The sequence below is a fragment of the Carassius carassius genome, chromosome 23, assembly GCF_963082965.1.
Source record: "Carassius carassius chromosome 23, fCarCar2.1, whole genome shotgun sequence".
Lineage (NCBI taxonomy): Eukaryota > Metazoa > Chordata > Actinopteri > Cypriniformes > Cyprinidae > Carassius > Carassius carassius.
Window position 1 is genome coordinate 7,116,022 of NC_081777.1, and position 24,466 is coordinate 7,140,487.

General features: G+C 37.7%; 1 protein-coding gene across 1 annotated transcript in view; it reads left to right on the top strand.

Moving 5' to 3' along the window:
• Positions 1 to 24,466, top strand: part of LOC132101275 (rho GTPase-activating protein 42-like) — a 111,127-nt gene that overhangs the window by 30,145 nt on the left and 56,516 nt on the right. The window contains exon 2 of the mRNA XM_059506096.1: positions 10,235 to 10,330. Within this exon, the coding sequence (XP_059362079.1) occupies positions 10,235 to 10,330 (96 nt within the window). The remainder of the gene's footprint in view (positions 1 to 10,234; positions 10,331 to 24,466) is intronic.

Consider the following 24,466-nt stretch of genomic DNA (forward strand, 5'->3'; position numbering starts at 1 on the left):
TTGATGTATTGGTCTTATCTGTACGATCAAAACTGAAAGTGTAATTTAAGTTATTTTCTCGGGGTTATCAGGAGAAAATGCCTCATAACGCATACAGTATATACGTTATTCGACTCCAAAGGATAAATTCAAAATATTCAACACCGGTAATGCCTTCTGGAAGTGTTCATTTATTTCATAACTGAAAAATGACAACTCAAATGCAGATTCTATAATATGTCACATTTCAAACATCCATCGACACATTACAAAGTTGTTGTTTTTTTGACAAACTTAGAATTTCTAGTTTTTCTTTGCATTTAATTGATTTTCATTTTGCTTTCTTATACTGTTATCAAATTTCAAACTCAAATTCATTTCAATTGTAGGATTGATGTAGCATTTAAATGTCAATGTCAATGTCACCTTTATTTATATAGCGCTTTAAACTAGGGGTGTAAGAAAAAATCGATACACTTGAGTATCGCGATATTTTTTTTTGCAATACTGTATCGATTTTCAAAAACGCAATATCGATTTTTTTTTTTTTTTTTTTTTTTTTTTACGTGCAAAAATATTCATGGTAAGACGGTTCACGTTTATGTTTATGTTTAAATCCCTATCGCTAGATGGCTATGCTGAGACGCACCACTAGTGTCCTCACAGTGTTTAACTTTTTGCTAGAAGCTAATAACAGCGTAGTAGTTATGGCTGAACCACATGTAAGACCGGCTCCCGCAGCATTCCGTGCTGAAGTGTGGAAACATTTTGGCTTCCAGTGTAAAGAGGGCACCACCGATATCGACAGGAGCCATGCAGTTTGTAAACTGTGTCAGGGAAAAGTCAAGTACTCTGGTAATACCACGAATTTGAGGGCACATTTAGCAAGACACCATTCAGACACTCAGTTAAACGAACAGCAAGCTAAACGAGTCGACTCGTCACAACTCACCCTTGCTCAAGTTCAAACGCACAAATTACCAACGACTTCAACTCGTGCAACCAAAATAACCCAGTCGGTAGTTTATTTCATTTGTAAAAACATGCGCCCGCTCAGTGTGGTTGAAAACGAAGGTTTCCGTTATATGGTGCAAACAATGGAGCCTCGTTACACTATACCGTCCCGGCAACACATCACTGATATCGCTGTGCCCAATCTTTACAAGGAGGTTAAAACAAACGTGTTGGAATGTCTAGCTTTAGCTGAGAAGGTTGCCTTGACGTGTGACGCTTGGACGTCTAGGGCTACCGAGTCATATGTGACGCTTACGGTCCATCACATAACTGACGAATGGAAGCTGGAATCCTGTGTACTGCAGACGAGAGCGATGTACGATAGCCACACCGGAGAGAACATCGCTGCCCTACTGAAAGAGGCCGTTGCTGAGTGACGTCTGAACATAAAAGATCCTGTCTTAGTTACAGATAATGCAGCAAATATGCATGTGGCGGCTGAACTTGCCGGCATGAGCCACATACGGTGCTTTGCACACAGTCTTAACCTCGCCTCACAGAAAGCGCTGAAAGTGCCATCAGTGGATCGACTACTCGGCAGGGTCAGACGCGTCACCGCATTTTTCAGACGCAGCACCATAGCTAGCCAGCAGCTTAAACAAAATCAGCTCCTGCTCAAGCTACCAAAGCACAGACTAATTACAGACGTTGTTACAAGGTGGAACAGCTCGTATGATATGGTGGACAGGTTTTTAGAGCAGCAGCCAGCCATCTGTGCAGCTCTCCTTTCAACAGAGGTCCGCAAGAGTGAGAAGGATATATTCACACTGACTGATGCTGACATCACATGTGCTGAAGCAGTACTCAAGGCACTCAAGCCCATGAAGGATGCTACCTTAGTGATGTCAGAGGAGAGCATGCCTACTGTTTCCATCATTGCACCACTTTATGCAAAGCTTGTCACGGGCACAGAAGAACACCTGGATGACACACAAACCGTGAAGAGTATCAAGGCTGCTATAGCAAAAGATCTGGGAAAGAGATATGCTGGTGATGAACAGGATATACTGCGAATGGCATCAGCTCTTGATCCTCGGTTTAAGGATCTACCATTTCTCTCTGAAGCAGAGGCCAATGATATCTACTTCAAAATAACTGATGCTGTGGTGGATGACCTCACCAAGCAACAGAATGTAAGTAACAAATAAATACATCAAATACACACACAAATGAAATATTATGTTTAAATATTATTAAATATTATTAGGAAATATATTATCACATTAGGCCTACAGTGTAAATAAATAGTAATATAATCTCCATTTAATTGGACTTGAATCTATATACAAAAATAGTATGATTAATATGTATCCTCCTATTGTATGTTTTGATTATAGTTTTATTTTATTTTTCTTGTCACTTTATTTCATTTTAATTTATTAAGTTTCATCTCTATATTTTATGATTGTGGGAGGATCTTGGGCTTTGTTGTACATAGTTATACATTTAAAAATGTTTAAATAAAGAATCACAAAAAAAAAAAAAAGGATGAATATCCTTTACATAAATTTACTGTAAACTAATACTAGTTTGATTTAATGTTTTTCAGCAGCAAGGAGAGGTAGAAAGTCCAATGGAGGAAACTGGCTGGTCAGAGGAGGTTGATCAGCCAAACTACGAGGATGGCCCTGTATCCACCCAGTCCCCCAGCAAGAGACCAAGGAGCTCATGTGCTTTGGCAGACTTGCTTGGACCTACTTTTGCCTCTACCAAAAACAATGCAACACCAAAATCTGCACATTACACTGCAACAGCTGAGGTTAAACGTTTTAGGGAAGAACCCCCTTTGCCACTTCCAGAGAATCCTCTCAGTTGGTGGAAGTTCCATGAGCACGAGTACCCTCACCTATCCAAAGTTGCGAAGCGCTTTCTTTGCATTCCCGGTACAAGTGTCTCTTCGGAGAGAGTTTTCTCCTCTGCGGGAGATATTGTTAATGCACAGAGAAGTGTCTTAAAGCCTGAGCATGTTGATCAGCTGGTTTTCCTCCACAAAAACCTTAAGATTAAATAAGCTTCCCTTTTCATTGATTTAATTAGTGTTACATTCCTAAATGTTTCCTTTAGGAATTGTGTTTTTGTAACACTAAGTGTTATGTGTTGGATGTACCCATATTAGTGCAAGCATTTTTTTAATGACAGATTGCACCTCAGATTGCACCTAATGTGTTATGCATTAGCCTAGATGTCACAGTCAGGGGCTATGTATTTTCTTTAATTGACAATTTACATTTGTTCCTTAATGTTTCCTTTAGGAATCGTGTTCGTGTTTTTACAACACAAAACGTGTTGGTCTGTTGGATGTACCCTGTGTTCTAGGAATAGTGCAAGCATTATTTTTATTGACACAGACAGATGTCTTTTATTTTTTTCAGATTGCACATAATGTGTATGTGTTATGTATTGTGACAGGGGCTATGTATTTTCTTTTATTATGGCCTACTTGAGCATATAAAAATTTGCTCACTAAGAACCTGTGAACCACAAATCCCAAACTGTTTGATTTTCTGTGTACTGAATTGTTTACCAAAAGTAAACTTCTTTGAGTTTTATGCACATCATGTCTTTTTTAAATATTACTTTTCTAAAATTATAGTCCTACTTTAAAAAAATCCCAATATATCGCCTTATGCACAGTATCGAAATATATTGCAATATATCGAATCGTGACCCATGTATCGTGATACGTATCGTATCGCCAGATTCTTGCCAATACACAGCCCTACTTTAAACAAAATACATTGCGTCAAAGCAACTGAACAACATTCATTAGGAAAACAGTGTCAATAATGCAAAGATGATAGTTAAAGGCAGTTCATCATTGGATTCAGTTATGTCATCTCTGTTCAGTTAAATAGTGTCTGTCCATTTATTTGCAATCAAGTCAACGATATCGCTGTAGATGAAGTGTCCCCAACTAAGCAAGCCAGAGGCGACAGCGGCAAGGAACCGAAACTCCATCGGTGACAGAATGGAGAAAAAAACCTTGGGAGAAACCAGGCTCAGTTGGGGGGCCAGTTCTCCTCTGACCAGACGAAACCAGTAGTTCAATTCCAGGCTGCAGCAAAGTCAGATTGTGCAGAAGAATCATCTGTTTCCTGTGGTCTTGTCCTGGTGCTCCTCTGAGACAAGGTCTTTACAGGGGATCTGTATCTGGGGCTCTAGTTGTCCTGGTCTCCGCTGTCTTTCAGGGATGTAGAGGTCCTTTCTAGGTGCTGATCCAGCATCTGGTCTGGATACGTACTGGATCCGGGTGACTGCAGTGACCCTCTGATCTGGACACAGACTGGATCTGGTGGCCACGGTGACCTCGGAACAAGAGAGAAACAGACAAATATTAGCGTAGATGCCATTCTTCTAATGATGTAGCAAGTACATAGGTTGTTATGGGAAGTGTTTCCGGTTCCGGTTTACCTAATTAATGCAGCCTAAAAATCCTTTAACGGATTTGGATAATAAAAGCATATTAGTATGTTATGTGTATGCCAGGTTAAAGAGATGGGTCTTTAATCTAGATTTAAACTGCAAGAGTGTGTCTGCCTCCCGAACAATGTTAGGTAGGTTATTCCAGAGTTTGGGCGCCAAATAGGAAAAGGATCTGCCGCCTGCAGTTGATTTTGATATTCTAGGTATTATCAAATTGCCTGAGTTTTGAGAACGTAGCGGACGTAGAGGATTATAATGTAAAAGGAGCTCATTCAAATACTGAGGTGCTAAACCATTCAGGGCTTTATAAGTAATAAGCAATATTTTAAAATCTATGCGATGCTTGATAGGGAGCCAGTGCAGTGTTGACAGGACCGGGCTAATATGGTCATACTTCCTGGTTCTAGTAAGAACTCTTGCTGCTGCATTTTGGACTAGCTGTAGTTTGTTTACTAAGCGTGCAGAACAACCACCCAATAAAGCATTACAATAATCTAACCTTGAGGTCATAAATGCATGGATTAACATTTCTGCATTTGACATTGAGAGCATAGGCCGTAATTTAGATATATTTTTGAGATGGAAAAATGCAGTTTTACAAATGCTAGAAACATGGCTTTCTAAGGAAAGATTGCGATCAAGTAGCACACCTAGGTTCCTAACTGATGACGAAGAATTGACAGAGCAACCATCAAGTCTTAGACAATGTTCTAGGTTATTACAAGCAGAGTTTTTAGGTCCTATAATTAACACCTCTGTTTTTTCAGAATTTAGCAGTAAGAAATTACTCGTCATCCAGTTTTTTATATCGACTATGCAATCCATTAGTTTTTCAAATTGGTGTGTTTCACCGGGCTGCGAAGAAATATAGAGCTGAGTATCATCAGCATAACAGTGAAAGCTAACACCATGTTTCCTGATGATATCTCCCAAGGGTAACATATAAAGCGTGAAGAGTAGCGGCCCTAGTACTGAGCCTTGAGGTACTCCATACTGCACTTGTGATCGATAGGATACATCTTCATTCACTGCTACGAACTGATGGCGGTCATATAAGTACGATTTAAACCATGCTAATGCACTTCCACTGATGCCAACAAAGTATTCAAGTCTATGCAAAAGAATGTTGTGGTCAATTGTGTCAAACGCAGCACTAAGATCCAATAAAACTAATAGAGAGATACACCCACGATCAGATGATAAGAGCAGATCATTTGTAACTCTAAGAAGAGCAGTCTCAGTACTATGATACGGTCTAAATCCTGACTGGAAATCCTCACATATACCATTTTTCTCTAAGAAGGAATATAATTGTGTGGATACCACCTTTTCTAGTATCTTGGACAGAAAAGGGAGATTCGAGATTGGTCTATAATTAACTAGTTCTTTGGGGTCAAGTTGTGGTTTTTTGATGAGAGGCTTAATAACAGCCAGTTTGAAGGTTTTGGGGACATGTCCTAATGACAATGAGGAATTAATAATAGTCAGAAGAAGATCTATGACTTCTGGAAGCACCTCTTTCAGGAGCTTAGATGGTATAGGGTCTAACATACATGTTGTTGGTTTAGATGATTTAACAAGTTTATACAATTCTTCCTCTCCTATAGTAGAGAATGAGTGGAACTGTTCCTCAGGGGGTCTATAGTGCACTGTCTGATGTGATACTGTAGCTGACGGCTGAATGGTTGCAATTTTATCTCTAATAGTATCGATTTTAGAAGTAAAGTAGTTCATAAACTCATTACTGCTGTGGTGTTGGGAAATGTCAACACTTGTTGAGGCTTTATTTTTCGTTAATTTAGCCACTGTATTGAATAAATACCTGGGGTTATGTTTGTTTTCTTCTAAAAGAGAAGAAAAGTAATCGGATCTAGCAGTTTTTAATGCTTTTCTGTAGGATATGTTACTTTCCCGCCAAGCAATACGAAATACCTCTAGTTTTGTTTTCCTCCAGCTGCGCTCCATTTTTCGGGCTGCTCTCTTTAGGGTGCGAGTATGCTCATTATACCATGGTGTCAAACTGTTTTCCTTAACCTTCCTTAAGCGTAAAGGAGCAACTTTATTTAAAGTGCTAGAAAAGAGAGAGTCCATAGTTTCTGTTACATCATCAAGTTGTTCTGAGGTTTTGGATATGCTAAGGAATTTGGATACATCAGGAAGATAACTTAAAAAGCAGTCTTTTGTGTTAGAAGTGATGGTTCTTCCATACTTGTAACAAGAAGTAGAATTTACAATTTTGGCTATATGAATTTTGCAAAGAACTAAATAATGATCTGAGATATCATCACTTGGCTGAATAATTTCAACACCATCAACATCAATTCCATGTGACAGTATTAAATCTAGAGTATGATTTCGACAATGAGTAGGTCCTGAAACGTGTTGTCTAACACCAATAGAGTTCAGAATGTCTATAAATGCTGATCCCAATGCATCGTTTTCATTATCAACATGGATATTAAAATCACCAACTATTAAAACTTTATCTGCAGCCAGAACTAACTCAGATGTAAAATCACCAAACTCTTTAATAAAGTCTGTATGGTGCCCTGGTGGCCTGTATACAGTAGCCAGTACAAACATAACAGGGGATTTATCATTAACATTTGTTTCTTTGGATAATGTTATATGAAGTACCATTACTTCAAACGAGTTATACTTGTAGCCTGCCCTCTGAGAAATCCTGAAAACGTTGTTATAAATTGAAGCAACACCTCCACCTTTGCCTTTTAGACGTGGCTCATGTTTATAACAGTAATCTTGGGGGGTGGACTCATTTAAAATAATGTAATCATCAGGTTTTAGCCAGGTTTCTGTCAAACAGAGTACATCTATATTATGATCAGTGATCATATTATTTACAAAAAGTGTTTTCGTAGAAAGGGATCTGATATTCAATAAGCCAAGCTTTATCATTTGTTTATCCATATTGCTTCTGTTTTTTATTTGTTGAACCTCAATTAAATTGTTAATCTTAACCTGGTTTGGACGTTTTTTGTTTTTTCTAGTTCGGGGAACAGACACAGTCTCTATAGTGTGATATCTAGGTGAAAAAGTCTCTATGTGCTGAGAATTAACTGACCTCTGTGACGGGAGGCAGCTAGCAGACGGTCGGTTTAGCCAGTCTGTCTGCTTCCTGACCTGGGCCCCAGTTAGTCAAGTATAAACACTAAGACTATTTGCCATATTTCTTGAGAGAAGAGTGGCGCCACCCCAGGAGGGATGAAGACCATCTCTTTTAAACAGGTCAGGTCTGCCCCAAAAGCTCGTCCAATTGTCTATGAAACCTATGTTATTCTGTGGGCACCACTTAGACATCCAGCCATTGAGTGATGACAATCTGCTATGCATCTCATCACCACGGTAAGCAGGGAGGGGACCAGAGCATATTACAGTGTCTGACATCGTGCTTGCAAGTTCACACACCTCTTTAATGTTATTTTTAGTGATCTCCGACTGGCGAAGTCGAACATCATTAGCGCCGGCATGAATAACAATCTTACTGTATTTATGTTTAGCATTAGCCAGCACTTTTAAATTTGCCAAGATGTCAGGCGCTCTGGCTCCCGGTAAACATTTGACTATGGTGGCTGGTGTCTCTATATTCACGTTCCGTACAATAGAATCACCAATAACTAGAGCACTTTCATCAGGTTTCTCAGTGGGTGCATCACTGAGTGGGGAGAACCTGTTTAATGTTTTGATCGGAACAGAAGAGCGGTGTTTTGACCCACGACTACGCTGCCTCACTGTCACCCAGTTGCCCTGCTGCTGGGGCTCTGTTTCCGGAACCGAACAATGTACAGGAATCCCTGAGCTAGACGCATCCAAAGCCGTATCTAGAGCCCTAACATTTTTACTGTCCTCAATTAAAGTTTGGATGCGTGTCTCTAATTCTGAAATCTTCTCTGTCAGCCTAACTATTTCCCTGCATTTATCACATGTGAATCCCTCATCAGCGACAGAGATAGATAAACTGTACATGTGGCAAGAGGTGCAAGAAACAATGATAGGAGAAGCCATTACTCACCGTGCTTGATGAAAATTCTTACTGCGGTTGTTTGATGAACTTGTCAAAATGTCATTCTTGATCACTTCGAGAGTAATAATATAAAGATAACTATAACAATATATTAGTATCCACACCTATGTATGATGATTTTGCTCATTATAAGTGCCATGGATGTCGAAGCTTTAAATGTGCAAGCTCAGGTGGATTTTGTTTGTTTTTTTATTGTTCATCAGCTGGTTCATCATCAGCATTCTTCTTGTTATGGATTTTTTTATTCTCATAGAATTAGATGGGATGTCAATACTCATTTACAACCATTTCTGATTACACTAGTCAATCATAAGTTTAATTTGCATGATAGATCTTAAATGAAGATGCAGTTAATTCTAAATGCCAAAAAGGGGAGGAAAATGGTTATGAAATTATTTTAGTGTATATTTAACACTACTTTTTTTCTGGGACTGTTTTGTGTGCAAGGAACATTGACTATAGTTGTGACCTCAGTGGATGATGCGCTGTTGTTTTTAATGGAGTGTGGGAAAAATCACATCACATCCTGTTGCCCTTTGCTGCAGTGTTTTCTTTAGTTGGGAATCATGGCTAATTTATCCACATAGAATCTGTAGCCATTAGAATTGAACCCTGTAAGTGGAATGTTCCAGTGTTTACTATAAGTGAGATTGCAGTGTTCTATGTATCCTCTCTGAACGCTGCATTGTGTATGTATGTTTGACATGTGAGATTTAAAGAGCTAGAAAATACATAAATGTTATTTGTGCTTGCTCTTGACCTTGTTAGGTCAAAAACTGGGCAGAAAATATACACATATTTTTTATGCAATTGTGTGATGCACAATAAGCAGAAATGAAAGAAAATTAAAGTGCACATTGCGAGGAAATATGTCCTCAACTATAACTTTGGCTTGTATTCTCTTTTCAGTCCTCTCTGCTATTTATCAATGTTCAGTGTTAATGCTATTGATAGATTTGACCAAAGCGAGTCATTAGACTTACAATTAAATTAGCAGCAAAGCATCCATAGGATTGTGAATTGTATGGAATCAACTTTTGATCTTTCAGGAATTACAGTTCAGTTTGTATATTAATGCTGGTCTATAAGCATTACAATTCATCCTCATGTGCTTTCTTGATAGATGGTCACTGAACAATTTACCAAAACAACAGTCATAAGTGCAACGTTAGTATTCCTCCCTGCCACATTGTGAATGCCTAGGTATTGCTCTTTTGACAAATCTTATGCTCTTAAGCTTGAAAGAGCCATTTTCCAATCCTGCGTTTTTCCAAATATAAGATTAAAAAGCAGGTAATGAGAAAACCTTTTCAAAGTTTTCTTTGTCAGAGAGCTTTTGTTGGTATTTGGAGGAGCAGTTGGGTCTATCATCTCTTTTAAGGCAAGATGAAATGGCTTTTCTCTGCTGTCTCATTACCGTTTTTGATTGAGTTGCTTAGTATTTCCTGCTCGAGTCCTTTCCACCCACTCTTGATGAATGAAATGTACATTTAGCACTCCAAATGAGAACTCAATTATTCTCAGCACGGAGTGAAGATTATGTATTTGCCTTTTTATACAGACTTCCATAAGGTTGTGTTGAAAAGAGGATACACCTTTGACTCAACTGGCTTTGATTTCAACTCTTAGTTAGCTTTCATGTGTTTCTGAAGTCTTTGATTGAATGTCATAGCTTAAGATATTTTACGTACCATGATAGTTTTGTTAAACTGTTCTACAGGAGATACATGTGAATGTGTACACTTTAATTGTTCAAATCTCTCTCTCTTTCTTTAGACCTCTCGGCAGCCGTGCAGAAATTCTCCCAGTCGTTACAGGAGTTCCAGTTTGAGTGTATTGGTGATGCAGAAACGGATGATGAAGTCAACATTGGTAAGTGTGGCATCAACTGCTTATTTGTGGAATTTGTGGATTCAGTCTCGTATATGTACTGTATATGAAAAATCACAAATGGGATTCCTTTAATATCTCAATTCTGTCTCCTAGACTGCAATTAAAATAAATGCAGAGCAAATTCTTCTGTTTAAATATTCTCCAGACAAAAAGACCTCATGGAGCTTCTGAAGAAATCTCATTAATCCATCGAACTAGGGCTGTACGATTAATCGAATTTTTGTTTGGATTTAAATTTTGGCTTCCAGCAATTGGGAAAACATGATAATCAAGATAAATCGATTACTTTGCCACATTATTTTCCTTTCCATTACAGCGGTGTGTTTTCGCCCCTCCTTAAAGTCCCAAACTTAACATCCAAAACAGTCGAATCATGTAACAAGGCTGCTGTGAAAAGCAGAGTTCGGGAACTTGGACTTGGACTGACTTGTGTGGACTTGTAGTCAGTCTTGACATTTTGGACTGAAAATTTTTCAGAGTTCAGACAAATGCATGTCATGTGTAACAGAGAAAAGATAGAAAAAAAGTAACAACATAAAATTTGTATAAAAAGACATTAATAAACATCTCCCACTCAAACTCATTTAGATAAAGACTGTCCAACTTGGCAAGTATTCACATAAACACTGATGTTTATGTGAACTTCAGTGTTGGGGAGTAATTACTTATATGTAACAGAGTTACGTAATTTAATTATGAAATCAATTTAACTGTAATCTTTTATAGTTACTCAGAAAAAAAAAGTAAAATTAAATTACAGATACTTATGAAAATGTAAATGATTACAAAAACGTCTTACAGTAATCAGTGTTAAGTACTACTGTAAGGTTAGCCCTTCCTGGTTTAAATGATCGAAAATGAATAATAAGAAATTTAGAAAAAAAAGTTACACTACTTATTACATTTCAAATAAGGTAACTTGTAATCTTTAACCTGTTACATTTCCAAAGTAACCTTTCTTATGCTGGTGAACATTAAATGAACATTAACAGATGCTCAGACCCTTCTCATCAAATATAAATATTCCTTTAAGACTGAATTATAACGTCTATGCTATCCACACTGCGTCAACAGTTGTCTCATTTGTGTCCTTTTATTTCTCGTAAGGAGTTTTAGCAGAACATCTGAGAAAGTTGATTCCTAACCAAGAAGTCCATTAACTCGCCTGAGCTATGAAAGAGCAACATCTGAGCGATAAAATGTTTCTTCAAACCCATTAAAGACGATCTGCTTAACCATTCTAAGTTCATCTTAATGGAAAGTTCTCCTAATGTTCTGAGGAATGGATTCCTTCCTTGAACCCAAATGTCCCGCACACAGTCTCAGATGGCTGGGATTGTCATTTTAATCAAGACCTATCCCTGGAAATTCCATATGAGTTCCTTGGAAGACTCACCCAGAGTTGAGCAGCATAGACGGATTTCTAGCCTCTTTTTTCTTCCACTCTGACTCTTTGCCTTTCGGCCATTGATTAAAATCTTTAGCATATGAGCAATCACAGAAGGACTTACAATTCATCACTTTGATTGGTAAAGGCATTCCCGTATGAAAGCAAGCATCCTGTCCCAGTCCAGATTTAGCTCAACAGCTCAAGGCAGGTCTCAGTGAGATTGCCTGCCCCGCATGCATAATGTATTGCATTGATTTGCTTGCATTCCTGAGAAAAAGGTCTCAGCTCAGCCCTTTAAGAGATCAGAGTAACTAATTGTGATTGGTGTCAGAGATTAAGGAAAATGCAGACGGCTCACCCTCGGTGGGCACGGAGCAGATGTGCTGAGAGTTCATAAGCCCTGATGGGTTGATCACTCATTCTGTTCTGTCTCTTTTTTCAGCCATTCATCTCTTTCTATCCTTCTCTCGTTCCTGCGTTCTCTCCTTATGTGTCATTACTTTGTTTATTATCTTCCTGTCCTGCTCTGTGCATTCTGTGCTGGCTTGACACTCAGACCATCTGCATCGAACAGTTGGCTTCCAGTCTTTTCGTACTCTCAGTCGCACAAGCAACCTGTCATTTAACCTGCTACCTTTCCTCTTCTTTTCCAAAGCAATCTGATGGGAAAAATCTAATTAAATGTGTTGAGGTGTGGCAAAGCAAGATCATAATAGAGTTCAATTTGGCTTTTTCCTATCCTCTTCTGGTCGCCAAATAGGAATGGGGTGAATTTTTGCAATTTTTTCCCATGTTTGTATGATTAAAAGAAATTTTGGGCGAGCCAGCCATAGCCCTTACGAAAAATAACCATGGTTTTATTATAGTAAAACTGTAGTAACCCATGTTTTTTTGGTGTGTTGACGACCATATGTATAACCACAGATTTACTACAAATACCATGGTTAAACTATGGTTAATTTAGCAAAACCATGGTTAATTTGTGGTTACCATGGTTTAACTATAGTAACCATGGTTTTTTGGTTTTATTTGTAGTAAAACCATGGTTAATTTGGTTAAAATCCCCGGGGATTTCTTTACGGCTGTTTATCTAATGGACCGCTTTAATGGACAGAAACGTTGATAGGTAGGAAATAATAAGGCTACATCTATTGATTTACACGTGTAATGTGGTGGATGATTTTGGTTTGCATTCCATGGACAGGGGAGGCTGCATGTTAATGCCATTTCTTTGACATGAACCCAGCATTTTGTTCAAAGTCCGTTCAGTGATACTCCCATACTGTGAACAAAAATGGCAGACACTACAATCCTTTTGGTGTAGAAACAACATAGATAGATAGATAGATAGATAGATAGATAGATAGATAGATGATAGAAAATTAATTGAAAATTAATTAACTGAAATTAATTGTGATTAATCCCACCTAACATTAAAGTAAAAAAAAAAAAACTTTTACATTGCAATTATTTCACATTCAATCTTCAAATTAATGTAGAAACAACATAAAGGCAGTGTATTTTTAATATTTGTATAATGGCATCTTGTTTTATGACTGAAGGACAGTATCACTCTGATATCTTTTCCTCTAATATTTAACCATTCATTAGACATTCAACATTACAAAGCTATCAATTTAAACATTTATTAGACTACTTAAAATAACTTATAACTTAAGTGAACTTAATACAATCTTCACATAAATAATAAATGTCATATTTACCTGCGCCCTTCTGCAAGTAGGAAATATACAGAAATTGCATAAATTTATCAAACACTAAATTCTAAATTAAATATAAATGAATACATAAAGCTAAGTGAATGACGATTTTTTTTTTTTTTTGATCTTAGATTAACAGACACCACAGCAGCCCGTTATTAGTTTTTTTTCTTTCTTACTTTCTTTTTTGTCTGCTGTCCCTTTAAGAGCTACCGATGCTGAACATGACCCGGATCTGACAGGCATCTCTACCTATTCTGACACACTTTAATTCTTAAATGTCCCCTGAAGTGCCTCGAAACAAGCAGCCTTATTCTATGTGGTGACGTAATTTCAACTGAAACAGGAAGAAAGGGCAGGACATATCAAAACTGCCCTGCCCCATTTTTAAAATAGCCAATAGAGTTTTGGTTATAACTGCTCGGGCCAGAGCCATTAAGCTCAGTAAAGCTGCATTTGACTGCTTCAGTCTAATAGATTTCCCCCTAGATTCAATATGAAACTCTTAGTAAAACAAAACAGTGGTCATAATCAAGCTGAAGCTGTGTAGTTTTTAATAAATGCCGACTCGTGCATATGATCCGCTCCGTGCGATCGCATCTCAAGTCTGTGATCATCGCAAGTCTGGATGTGCGCTGCCGCGGTTTGCGTGAAACAACGTGAAACCAGACCTCATTTCATATTCGATCATATTCAATCAAAATCATATTTACACTGTCTGAATCATTCCCTATCACCTATATTGTACACTACAAGCCATTCACTGTACAGGACTTATATAACAAATACATGCACAGTTTTTAGGCAGCTTTAATCTCCTTACTGGTAACTTTGTGACTTAACTGACGACATAACTAATGACATTGCATGTTCTTAGTTTCTTTTGTGATTTGATATGAAATGATACAGGCTACTGTGTATTTGTGTGTGCAATTAAAGAGCACATACTACCGTTTCCGTGCTCGTTTGACTCGCTCCTGACGCTGAAGAGAAGTTGGAGCACATGTCTGAAAAGTCTCCTGTTTTATGTGGTCATAAAGACGTTATGCATTTAAATAAACAGTTGGTTCTTGTCACGAATAAAGAGACAAAAGCAGCAGTTGTGAGTGGAGTGGCCAACTGTAGCCCCGCCCCTGTGTTAACGGTGTTAAATATTTTTAATGCATAAACTGAAAAAATGTATCGCCTGCATTAAGAAGCTAATTTTGACAGCACAAATATATATTAGAGTTTCTCGATTCTGGATAAATTAAAAATCATTATTTTATTATTATTATTTATTTATTTATTTGTCTCAAATAGACATCATAATTTTCACACAAAAAAATATTTAATTAAATTTTTTTCAAAAAATAAATTGTATAAAAGGCAAGAATTTGATCATACTGATTTCAAAGTTATGGATTCAATAGTTTGAGTATACATTGAATTAAAAACTATCATAACATTTTTCGCATTTTCGGTAGTGAAAAGTAATTGTTTTGTAGTGACCAGATCACATTACAGAATTTTAACTTGCATACTAAAACATACTAAAATACATAACTGTATTACAATTTTGTTTATTGATGACGTGACTTTTTCGGTAGTGTCAATTTTATGAAATAAAACCAAAAAAAAAAAAAACACGAAAACATAGATGTCACTACCGAAACACCACCAAAGAGTGACTGTTTCAGTAGGTGACAGTTGTAGATACCTTTGAACCTAGGTCAAAGATGCTAATCAGCACATGGTTAGGTAGCACAATTCTGAACAGTTGTACACATGAAATAACTCCCCAAAAAGTGTTCATTGCAGAAAAAAAGTGTTTGCTAGTGACGTTCCTTAAAGTTACACACTGATTTATCAGAATTTTGCACACATTTACCTCAAAATTATGGGGTCTATCTACTCACCATGTACTAAATCCAGTACAAAAGTGTTAGGGTTCGGTTTGTTTTTGAAATGTATATTAGTTGAATTACTTCAACAAAGAAAGGAGTATGAACAAAGTATAACCAACAATAATAACAAAATAGGTCTTACATAGGATAAATATTGGGGGGAAATGGTTCAAATATGTGTTATGGGGATAACTTTACATAAGAGTTCATTGTGCAGACTGAAATTACTGTTATACCATGGCACGGTACGTTTTTCTCTAACCTTTTTCAATTTGATGGGGGCAACAGCTTCTAATGTATTAGAGAAAATAGTGCCCATTTTGTCAGTAATTTCGTCTAATTCATGTGTATTTTTGGGTACAAATAGCAGTTGAGATAGATCAGGCAGGTTATTTGCGAATCTTTCTTTGGTGGCTGGAACAATAGTTCTGCCCAGACGGTAACGCTGAGACATATAGTTAATATCAGTTATACGCAGCATGCACGATACAAGGAAATGGTCTGTAATATCATCACTTTGGGGTACAACATCTATAGCAGTAAGATCGATTCCATGCGATATAATTAGATCTAGTGTATGATTAAAATGATGAGTGGGCCCGGTGACATTTTGCTTGACTCCAAAGGAGTTTATTAGGTCAGTAAACGCAAGTCCTAATGTATCATTTGCATTATCAACGTGAATATTAAAATCTCCCATGATTAGCGCCTTATCAACTGTAACTAGAAGGTCTGAGAGGAAATCTGCAAATTCTTTTAGGAATTCTGTATACGGCCCTGGTGGTCTATACACAGTAGCCAGAGCAAGAGATACATTAGATTTCTTTTGCATGTCTGACAGTGTAACATTTAGCAGAAGTATTTCAAAAGAGTTAAACCTGTATCCTGTTTTCTGGGTAACATTGAGAATATCACTATATATTGTTGCAACACCTCCACCACGACCAGTCTGACGGGGCTCATGCTTATAACAGTAGTTTGGTGGAGTAGACTCATTTAGACCAAAATAATAATTTGGTTTTAGCCAGGTTTCAGTCAAGCAGAGTACATCAAAACTATTATCTGTGATCATTTCATTTACAATAACTGCTTTGGGTGTGAGTGATCTAATATTTATGAGCCCAAACTTTAAAAATTGTTTTTGTTCATTTACTTTACATTTTTCTGGTTTAATTACGATAAGATTTTTTTTCTAGATCCTACATTATATTTTGACCTCACTATTCGGGGAATAGACACAATCTTAATAGTTTTAACAGCGCAAGTACTTTTATCATTTAAGCGGGTGGAACAAAAGTCATCATAATAGTTATTTGAGAATTGTCTTACTAGTCACATGGAGCGAAGTGTCCTGGAGATGTTGTCAGAGAGCAGCTCCGCTCCGACTCTGCTGGGGTGTAATCCATCAGCGCGAAACAGCCTAGGACGCTCCCAGAAAAGATTCCAGTTATTAACAAATAGCAGTTTCTGTTCTTTACACCATGACAACAACCATTCATTTAAAACAAAAAGTCTACTGAACCTTTCGTGTCCTCGTCGATACGTGGGCAGTGGTCCTGACACGACGATCGTCGTCGCGGGCGTCGTGCTGTGAACCGTCTCGATCAGGCTGCTGAAGTCCCTCTTCAGCGTCTCCGTCTGCCGCAGCGTGGTGTCGTTAACCCCGGCGTGAAGCACGACCGTTCTGGGGCTCTCCTCGGCCTTCAGGATCACAGGTATCTGCGCAGAAACATCGAGAACACGAGCACCAGGCAAACAATGAGTGTGCACTTTACCTTCGGCTTACGTAGCACTTACGTGTCGGACGATGGAGTCTCCGATGATCACAGCGTCGCGTCCTGTCTCGCGGAGGGGAGCGAAGCGGTTCCGGATGGAGATGTCGACGGCAGGAGGGGGAGAAGTCGTCGCCCGGGACCCGGCTCGCGTCCTCCGCTGTGGATGCACCCAGGGTCCGTGGTGTCCTGGCGTCGCAGTGAAGGACATCTGGGAAGATCGCGTCCTGGGTGCACCGGGCCTGTGCAGAGAAACACACGGAGTAGACGTGGTGGGACTGTTAGCAACACGCTGTATACTTACCCCGGACTTGTGAGCGTCAGCCAGGGATGATTCCAGCGCGGCTTTCTGCTCTCTCAGCTGGGCCTGCCTTTCCTCCAGGTCGCGAATCTGCTTCCCCACGGCCTCGAGCTCGAGCTGCACAGAGTGGAGACATTCATCCGCCATTAAAGCAAGTAACAGTGAGTACAGCAGTGGTAATGTGTGTGAATAGAGTATTAGCAATGTAAGCGCAGTTAGCAGCAACCACGCTTGCTGATGCTAACGGGCTAAAAGCTGATAGCGGACCCGGGAGATCAAAATAAAACTAGTAATAGCGAGGCGCTCTGATTGTTTTTGTTGTAGAATACAATAGAGGATATATTCACACGTTATATAAACGGAAACGATGATGTATAAAATTGATTTTTAAGTTAGAAATAGTCAATGAAAAGAATATAGTGACGGAGCTCAAACGCAGTACAGCCGCCAACAACAAACAGGAAGTGACGTCTCACGTACCGTGCCATGGTATAACAGTAATACTCACTCTCTCAAGAAAGTAACTCGTAGTCTTCAACGCAAATGAAAAAAAACTAACTTGGAAGTTTTTAGAATTGCATGGAAAAACAGTATGTCCAGCTATAGACAGGCTCTAAAAACTGCTAGGGCAGAGCATATCCACAAACTCATAGAAAATAACCAAAACAATCCAAGGTTTTTATTTAGCACAGTGGCTAAGTTAACAAATTACCAGACGCCACCTGATTCAAATATTCCACCAACGTTAAATAGTAATGACTTTATGAATTTCTTCACTGATAAAATAGATAACATTAGAAATACAATAGCGAATGTAGATTCTACAGCGTCTAACACTTCAGTTTCATCCATCGCACCCAAAGATAAACTGCAGTGCTTTACAACTATAGGACAGGAAGAGCTAAATAAACTTATCACTGTATCTAAACCAACAACATGTTTATTAGATCCTGTACCCACTAAATTACTAAAAGAGCTGTTACCTGTAGCCGAAGAACCGCTTCTCAATATCATTAACTCGTCGTTATCTTTAGGTCACATCCCAAAACCATTCAAGCTGGCGGTTATCAAGCCTCTTATTAAGAAACCAAAACTAGATCCTAGTGTACTGGCAAATTATAGGCCTATTTCAAATCTTCCATTTATGTCTAAAATTTTAGAAAAAGTTGTGTCTGCTCAATTGAGCACCTTCCTGCATAAAAATGATCTGTATGAAGAATTTCAGTCGGGTTTTAGGCCCCACCATAGCACAGAAACTGCACTTGTTAAAATTACAAATGACCTGCTCCTTGCGTCAGATCAAGGCTGCATCTCATCTCTAGTCTTACTTGATCTTAGTGCTGCGTTCGACACCATAGATCATGACATACTCATAGATCGATTACAAAACTATACAGGTATTCAAGGGCAGGCTCTAAGATGGTTTAGATCCTACCTGTCCGATCGCTACCATTTTGTTTACTTAAATGGGGTGTCATCTCATTTATCATCAGTAAAATATGGAGTGCCACAAGGATCCGTCCTAGGTCCCCTTCTATTTTCAATATACATGTTGCCCCTTGGTAATATTATTAGAAAATACGGAATTAGCTTCCACTGTTATGCTGATGATACTCAGCTATATATCTCAACGAGACCAGATGAAACTTCCCAATTATCTAAGCTAACAGAGTGTGTTAAAAATGTAAAAGATTGGATGACAAATAATTTTCTCCAATTAAATTCGGATAAGACAGAGATATTAATTATTGGACCAAAAAACACTACACAGAATCTTGTAGATTACAATCTGCAACTAGACGTATGTACTGTTACTTCCTCTACAGTCAGAAATATGGGTGTTATATTAGACAGCAATTTGTCTTTTGAAAATCATATTTCCAATGTTACAAAAACTGCATTCTTCCATCTTAGAAACATTGCCAAGCTACGAAACATGTTATCTGTTTCTGATGCAGAAAAGCTAGTTCATGCATTCATGACCTCTAGACTGGACTATTGTAGTGCACTTCTAGGTGGTTGTCCTGCATCTTCAATAAACAAGCTACAGGTAGTCCAAAATGCAGCAGCTAGAGTCCTTACGAGGTCAAGAAAATATGATCATATTACCCCAATTTTACAGTCTCTGCACTGGCTACCTATTAAGTTCCGAATCAGTTACAAATTATCATTACTTACCTATAAGGCCCTAAATGGTCTAGCTCCTGCGTACCTAACTAGCCTTCTACCACGCTACAACCCATCACGCACCCTAAGGTCACAAAACGCTGGACTTTTGGTAGTTCCTAGGATAGCAACGTCCACTAAAGGAGGTAGAGCTTTCTCACATTTGGCTCCCAAACTCTGGAATAGCCTTCCTGATAATGTTCGGGGTTCAGACACACTCTCTCTGTTTAAATCTAGATTAAAAACACATCTCTTTCGCCAAGCATATGAAAAATTTATCTTTTAAATTGTGAGTGAAGTTGCATCTGATCAAATGTGCATTTTTATTCTTTAGCTTGTGTTAAACTAATTTTACTTTGTTGGAACATCAGCTATGCTAATGATGTCTTTATTTTGTTTCTATGTTTTGCCACGGGATTTACATCCCGTGGTAACTAGGATTTACACAAGCTCCAGTCTGGATCCAGAACACCTGAGAAGAGATGATGCTGACCCTCAGAGGACCCCAGATGATCCTAACCTTGAATCAACAACAGAACTAAATAATTATTGCTACATGTGTGACTGCATCATATGATAACTATTAATTAATAATATTGATAGTTCATCGTCTAGCTGACTACGTCTTGTATTATTATTATTATTTTTTATTTTTTATAAAATCCTGTCAAACGTGCAGAAACTACTAGCTACTACTAAATATTGTAGAAACATAATTTTCTGTAAAGTTGCTTTGTAACGATTTGTATTGTAAAAAGCGCTATACAAATAAACTTGAATTGAATTGAATTGAATTGAATTGAATTGAAAGAAATACAAAAAGTCCTGGAACATAATTTGAAATGTACAATATGAGTTGGGCTCAAAAGTGAGTGAGTGAAGTGACATTCAGCCAAGTATGGTGACCCATACTCAGAATTTGTGCTCTGCATTTAACCCATCCGAAATGCACACACACAGAGCAGTGAACACACACACACACTGTGAGCACACACCCAGAGCAGTGGGCAGCCATTTATGCTGCGGCGCCCGGGGAGCAGTTGGGGGTTCGATGCCTTGCTCAAGGGCACCTAAGTCGTGGTATTGAAGGTGGAGAGAGAACTGTACATGCACTCCCCCCACCCACAATTCCTGCCGGCCCGGGACTCGAACTCACAACCTTTCGATTGGGAGTCCGACTCTCTAACCAATAGGCCACGACTTCCCCGAACATATACCCTCCATTAAAATCATATGAAGCATATCATTCAAAGCTATTCTTTGCCTCGGCCATTGAAATGCCATATCAGTTGACCAGTAGAAAAAAAGTTCTCATCTATCAGGCTTCATGGAAAGTTTTCAAAGTGTCTGGTATTTCTGTTGTGCTCTCATAGTGTCTCAGCCCTAAAAGGGTAAGATTACTCTCACTGAAGAAAAATGTAATTGTCTTGTGGAATCAATCTGGTCATCGATGAAAGTGAGCTTTCGGAGTGACTTGACCGGACCCCTCATGTGCTGTGGGACCAGAATCTTGATGTAGCTGAGCTGCAATCTACTTTGAAGCTCCAAGCAGTCTGCGTCGCATCAGCAGTCTGTCTGGGAGTACAGACAGGGTCACCTGACCTCCTATCGATTTCATTCCATGACTTCCTGCTGTGACATTCACAATCCACACCAGTTATCCTGAAATCAATCTCACAGAAAGATTGATGTACCCATAGAAATATTAATTGTCCTAAAAGTACAAGACTGTTTCACTTCAACCGTGATGGGCAGATGGCTGGTGCCGCTCATGCTTTCTGTCCTTTTCTCTCTTTGTTGATCTTCAGGGCTCTGACTTTCCCATTATCTCAACAGATGTTTTGTCATGACTTCAGTTTGTAGAACGACATTGTAGGAAATTGTATAAAAGTGATCTAAGACTACGTCTACCAATGCTGTCAAATGATTAATCGTGATTAATCACATCCAAAATAAAAGTTTTTGTTTACGTGATATATATGTGTGTGCGGTGTATATTTATTATGTATATATAAAGACAAAACATGCATGTATATATTTAATAAAAATATGTTGTTTATATATTAAATATATTTATATATGATTTAATTTATATTAATATAAATATATACATGTAAATCCATGTAAATATTTTCAAAATATATGGTGTATGTGTGGATCTTTATATATGCATAATAAATTTACACAGCACACACACATATATGATGTAAACAAAAACTTTTATTTTGGATGCGATTAATAACGATTAATCATTTGACAGTACTAACGTCTACATTAATCTGGATACATTTGAAAACTGCGTTTTCGTTTTAAAACGCTCTCCGTCCACACTAAATTTGCTTTCACCTTTGCGGGACTGTGATATGAAGAGTGTACAAAGTAACATATCTATAGCAATATTGTGAAAGTGCATAGCACAATCCCAGTATAAATACAGATATCTATTTGGTATAATATGAGTCACATGACTAAAATTGCATCATAATTTTCAAAAGCCCCCATTTTCATAGTCCACACTACAACGCAAAAACAGCGTTTTCAAATGTATCCACTTTGGAGAACATTTTCAAAAAGCTCCATTTTCCTTGACTAAAAATGCCATCTCAGTGTGGATGGAAGGCCAAAACAAGGAGAAAAAGATGTTTTTTTATTAATCGAAAACGTATTAGTGTGGGCATGGCCTAAAAATGTCATATAAATATATGTTTAATATAAAAAGGTATTTTTTTACGTATATATTAAATATAAATTTATTCCATAGAATTAATAGAATTTTATATATTGAATATAAAAATTTTATTGGGTGTAACGCTTAAGCAAAAAATTAAACCACATATTACACAGATTATTAAATAATTTAATATTTTTTACATGTAATTTTTAATGTAAAACATATCTATATATAGTAATATATAGATTTTACATGCTCCTTGAATTATTATTTTCAAGTGTTTTTTTTTTTTGTCATCAGCCTTGTCATCAGATCAAATTAGATGATATTTTTATGAGAATTATTGACCTTGCATGTAGGTTTCACCATGTTTTATATCAAAATGATTATTAATACAAAAATAACAAATCTGCTCATTGTAGAAATGATATGTTCAAGTCCTTCATGTATTATTTTTATGTAAGTAAAGCCTAGCTATTAAAAATAAATAAATAAAAAAGAAAGACCCATCTTGTCTAAGCTTCCTGTTTCAATAGAAAATATTGCAAGTAAAAATACTTATCAAGTGAGGTTTTAAAGCAATTTCTTGTTGAAGCACAGTCGTGTGCGACCGGTCTTGATTTATGGATAGTACATTAGGGGTTTTTAAATGAGAGGGCGATTCCTTGTCTGCCTCTCTCATCAGTCCTTTTCAAATGTATATGTATGTCAGATCTCTTCTGTCCTGAGCCAAAAGCCCATTTCACAGAATGACTCATCACTTCTGTCATTCTCTCTATTAACCTGTGAATGATACATCTGCTCTAACCCCTTTTAGCCGGTACATCCTTCCTTAAGTACCTCATATAGTTCAACAGAGACATTTATCCTCAGCTTCTGCTCTTATCTTCCACATTAAATCTCTCTCACTCTCTCCTTCTCATTTTCTGTTCTCGTCTTCTTATCTTTTCACATTCAGTTTCTCATTCTCATAATAACTGTCTGATAAATAAATACACAATTTCTATTTGCTTCTCTATTTGTACAACTCTAATTTATTTGGTATCTATCTATCTGTCTATCTATCTATCTATCTATCTATCTATCTATCTAGCTATCCCTTTTTTAATTTTTTATAAAAAAATAATAAATATATATATATGTGTGTGTGTGTGTGTGTGTGTGTGTGTGTGTGTGTGTGTGTGTGTGTGTGTGTGTGTGTGTGTGTGTGTGTGTGTGTGTGTAAATGTAGGATCACTTTGGGGTCAGTTTTGTGAGTATGGATGGGAAATATATGAAATATTAATTGACAGTTTAGGTAACAAATAATAAAATAAATAATCAGTTAATCCTTTTTTTATTTTTTATTTCAATTTTCATAAAAAGAAAAATGTAAATGTAGGATCACATCGGGGCTAATTTTGTCACCAAAAGTATTGGTAATTTCTAGAGGTCGACCGATGTATCGGTTTTGCCGATAAATCGGCAGCGATAGTTGATTACTGGAAGAATCCAATATATATATACAGTACAGACCAAAAGTTTGGACACACCTTCGCATTGAAAGAGTTTTCTTTATTTTCATGACTATGAAAATTGTAGATTCACACTGAAGGCATCAAAACTATGAATTAACACATGTGGAATTATATATGGAATTATATACATAACAAAAAAGTGTGAAACAACTGAATATATGTCATATTCTAGGTTCTTCAAAGTAGCCACCTTTTGCTTTGATTACTGCTTTGCACACTCTTGGCATTCTCTTGATGAGCTTCAAGAGGTTGTCACCTGAAATGGTCTTCCAACAGTCTTGAAGGAGTTCCCCGAGAGATGCTTAGTACTTGTTGGCCCTTTTGCCTTCTGTCTGCGGTCCAGCTCACCCCTAAACCATCTCGATTGGGTTCAGGTCCGGTGACTGTGGAGGCCAGGTCATCTGGCGCAGCACCCCATCACTCTCCTTCTTGGTCAAATAGCCCTTGATGCCTTCAGTGTGACTCTACAATTTTCATAGTCATGAGAAGGTGTGTCCAAACTTTTGGTCTGTATTGTATATATATATAGAGAGAGAGAGAGAGAGAGATAGAGAGAGAGAGACCATTATCATTGAAACGTTTGTCTTTCTGTGGCTCTAATAAAGTCTGTAGCTTCATTTATAGAGCTACAATATACATTGCTCTTTCCGTTTGCTCCGTTTTTTAAACACTGAACTTCAAACTAATCTAT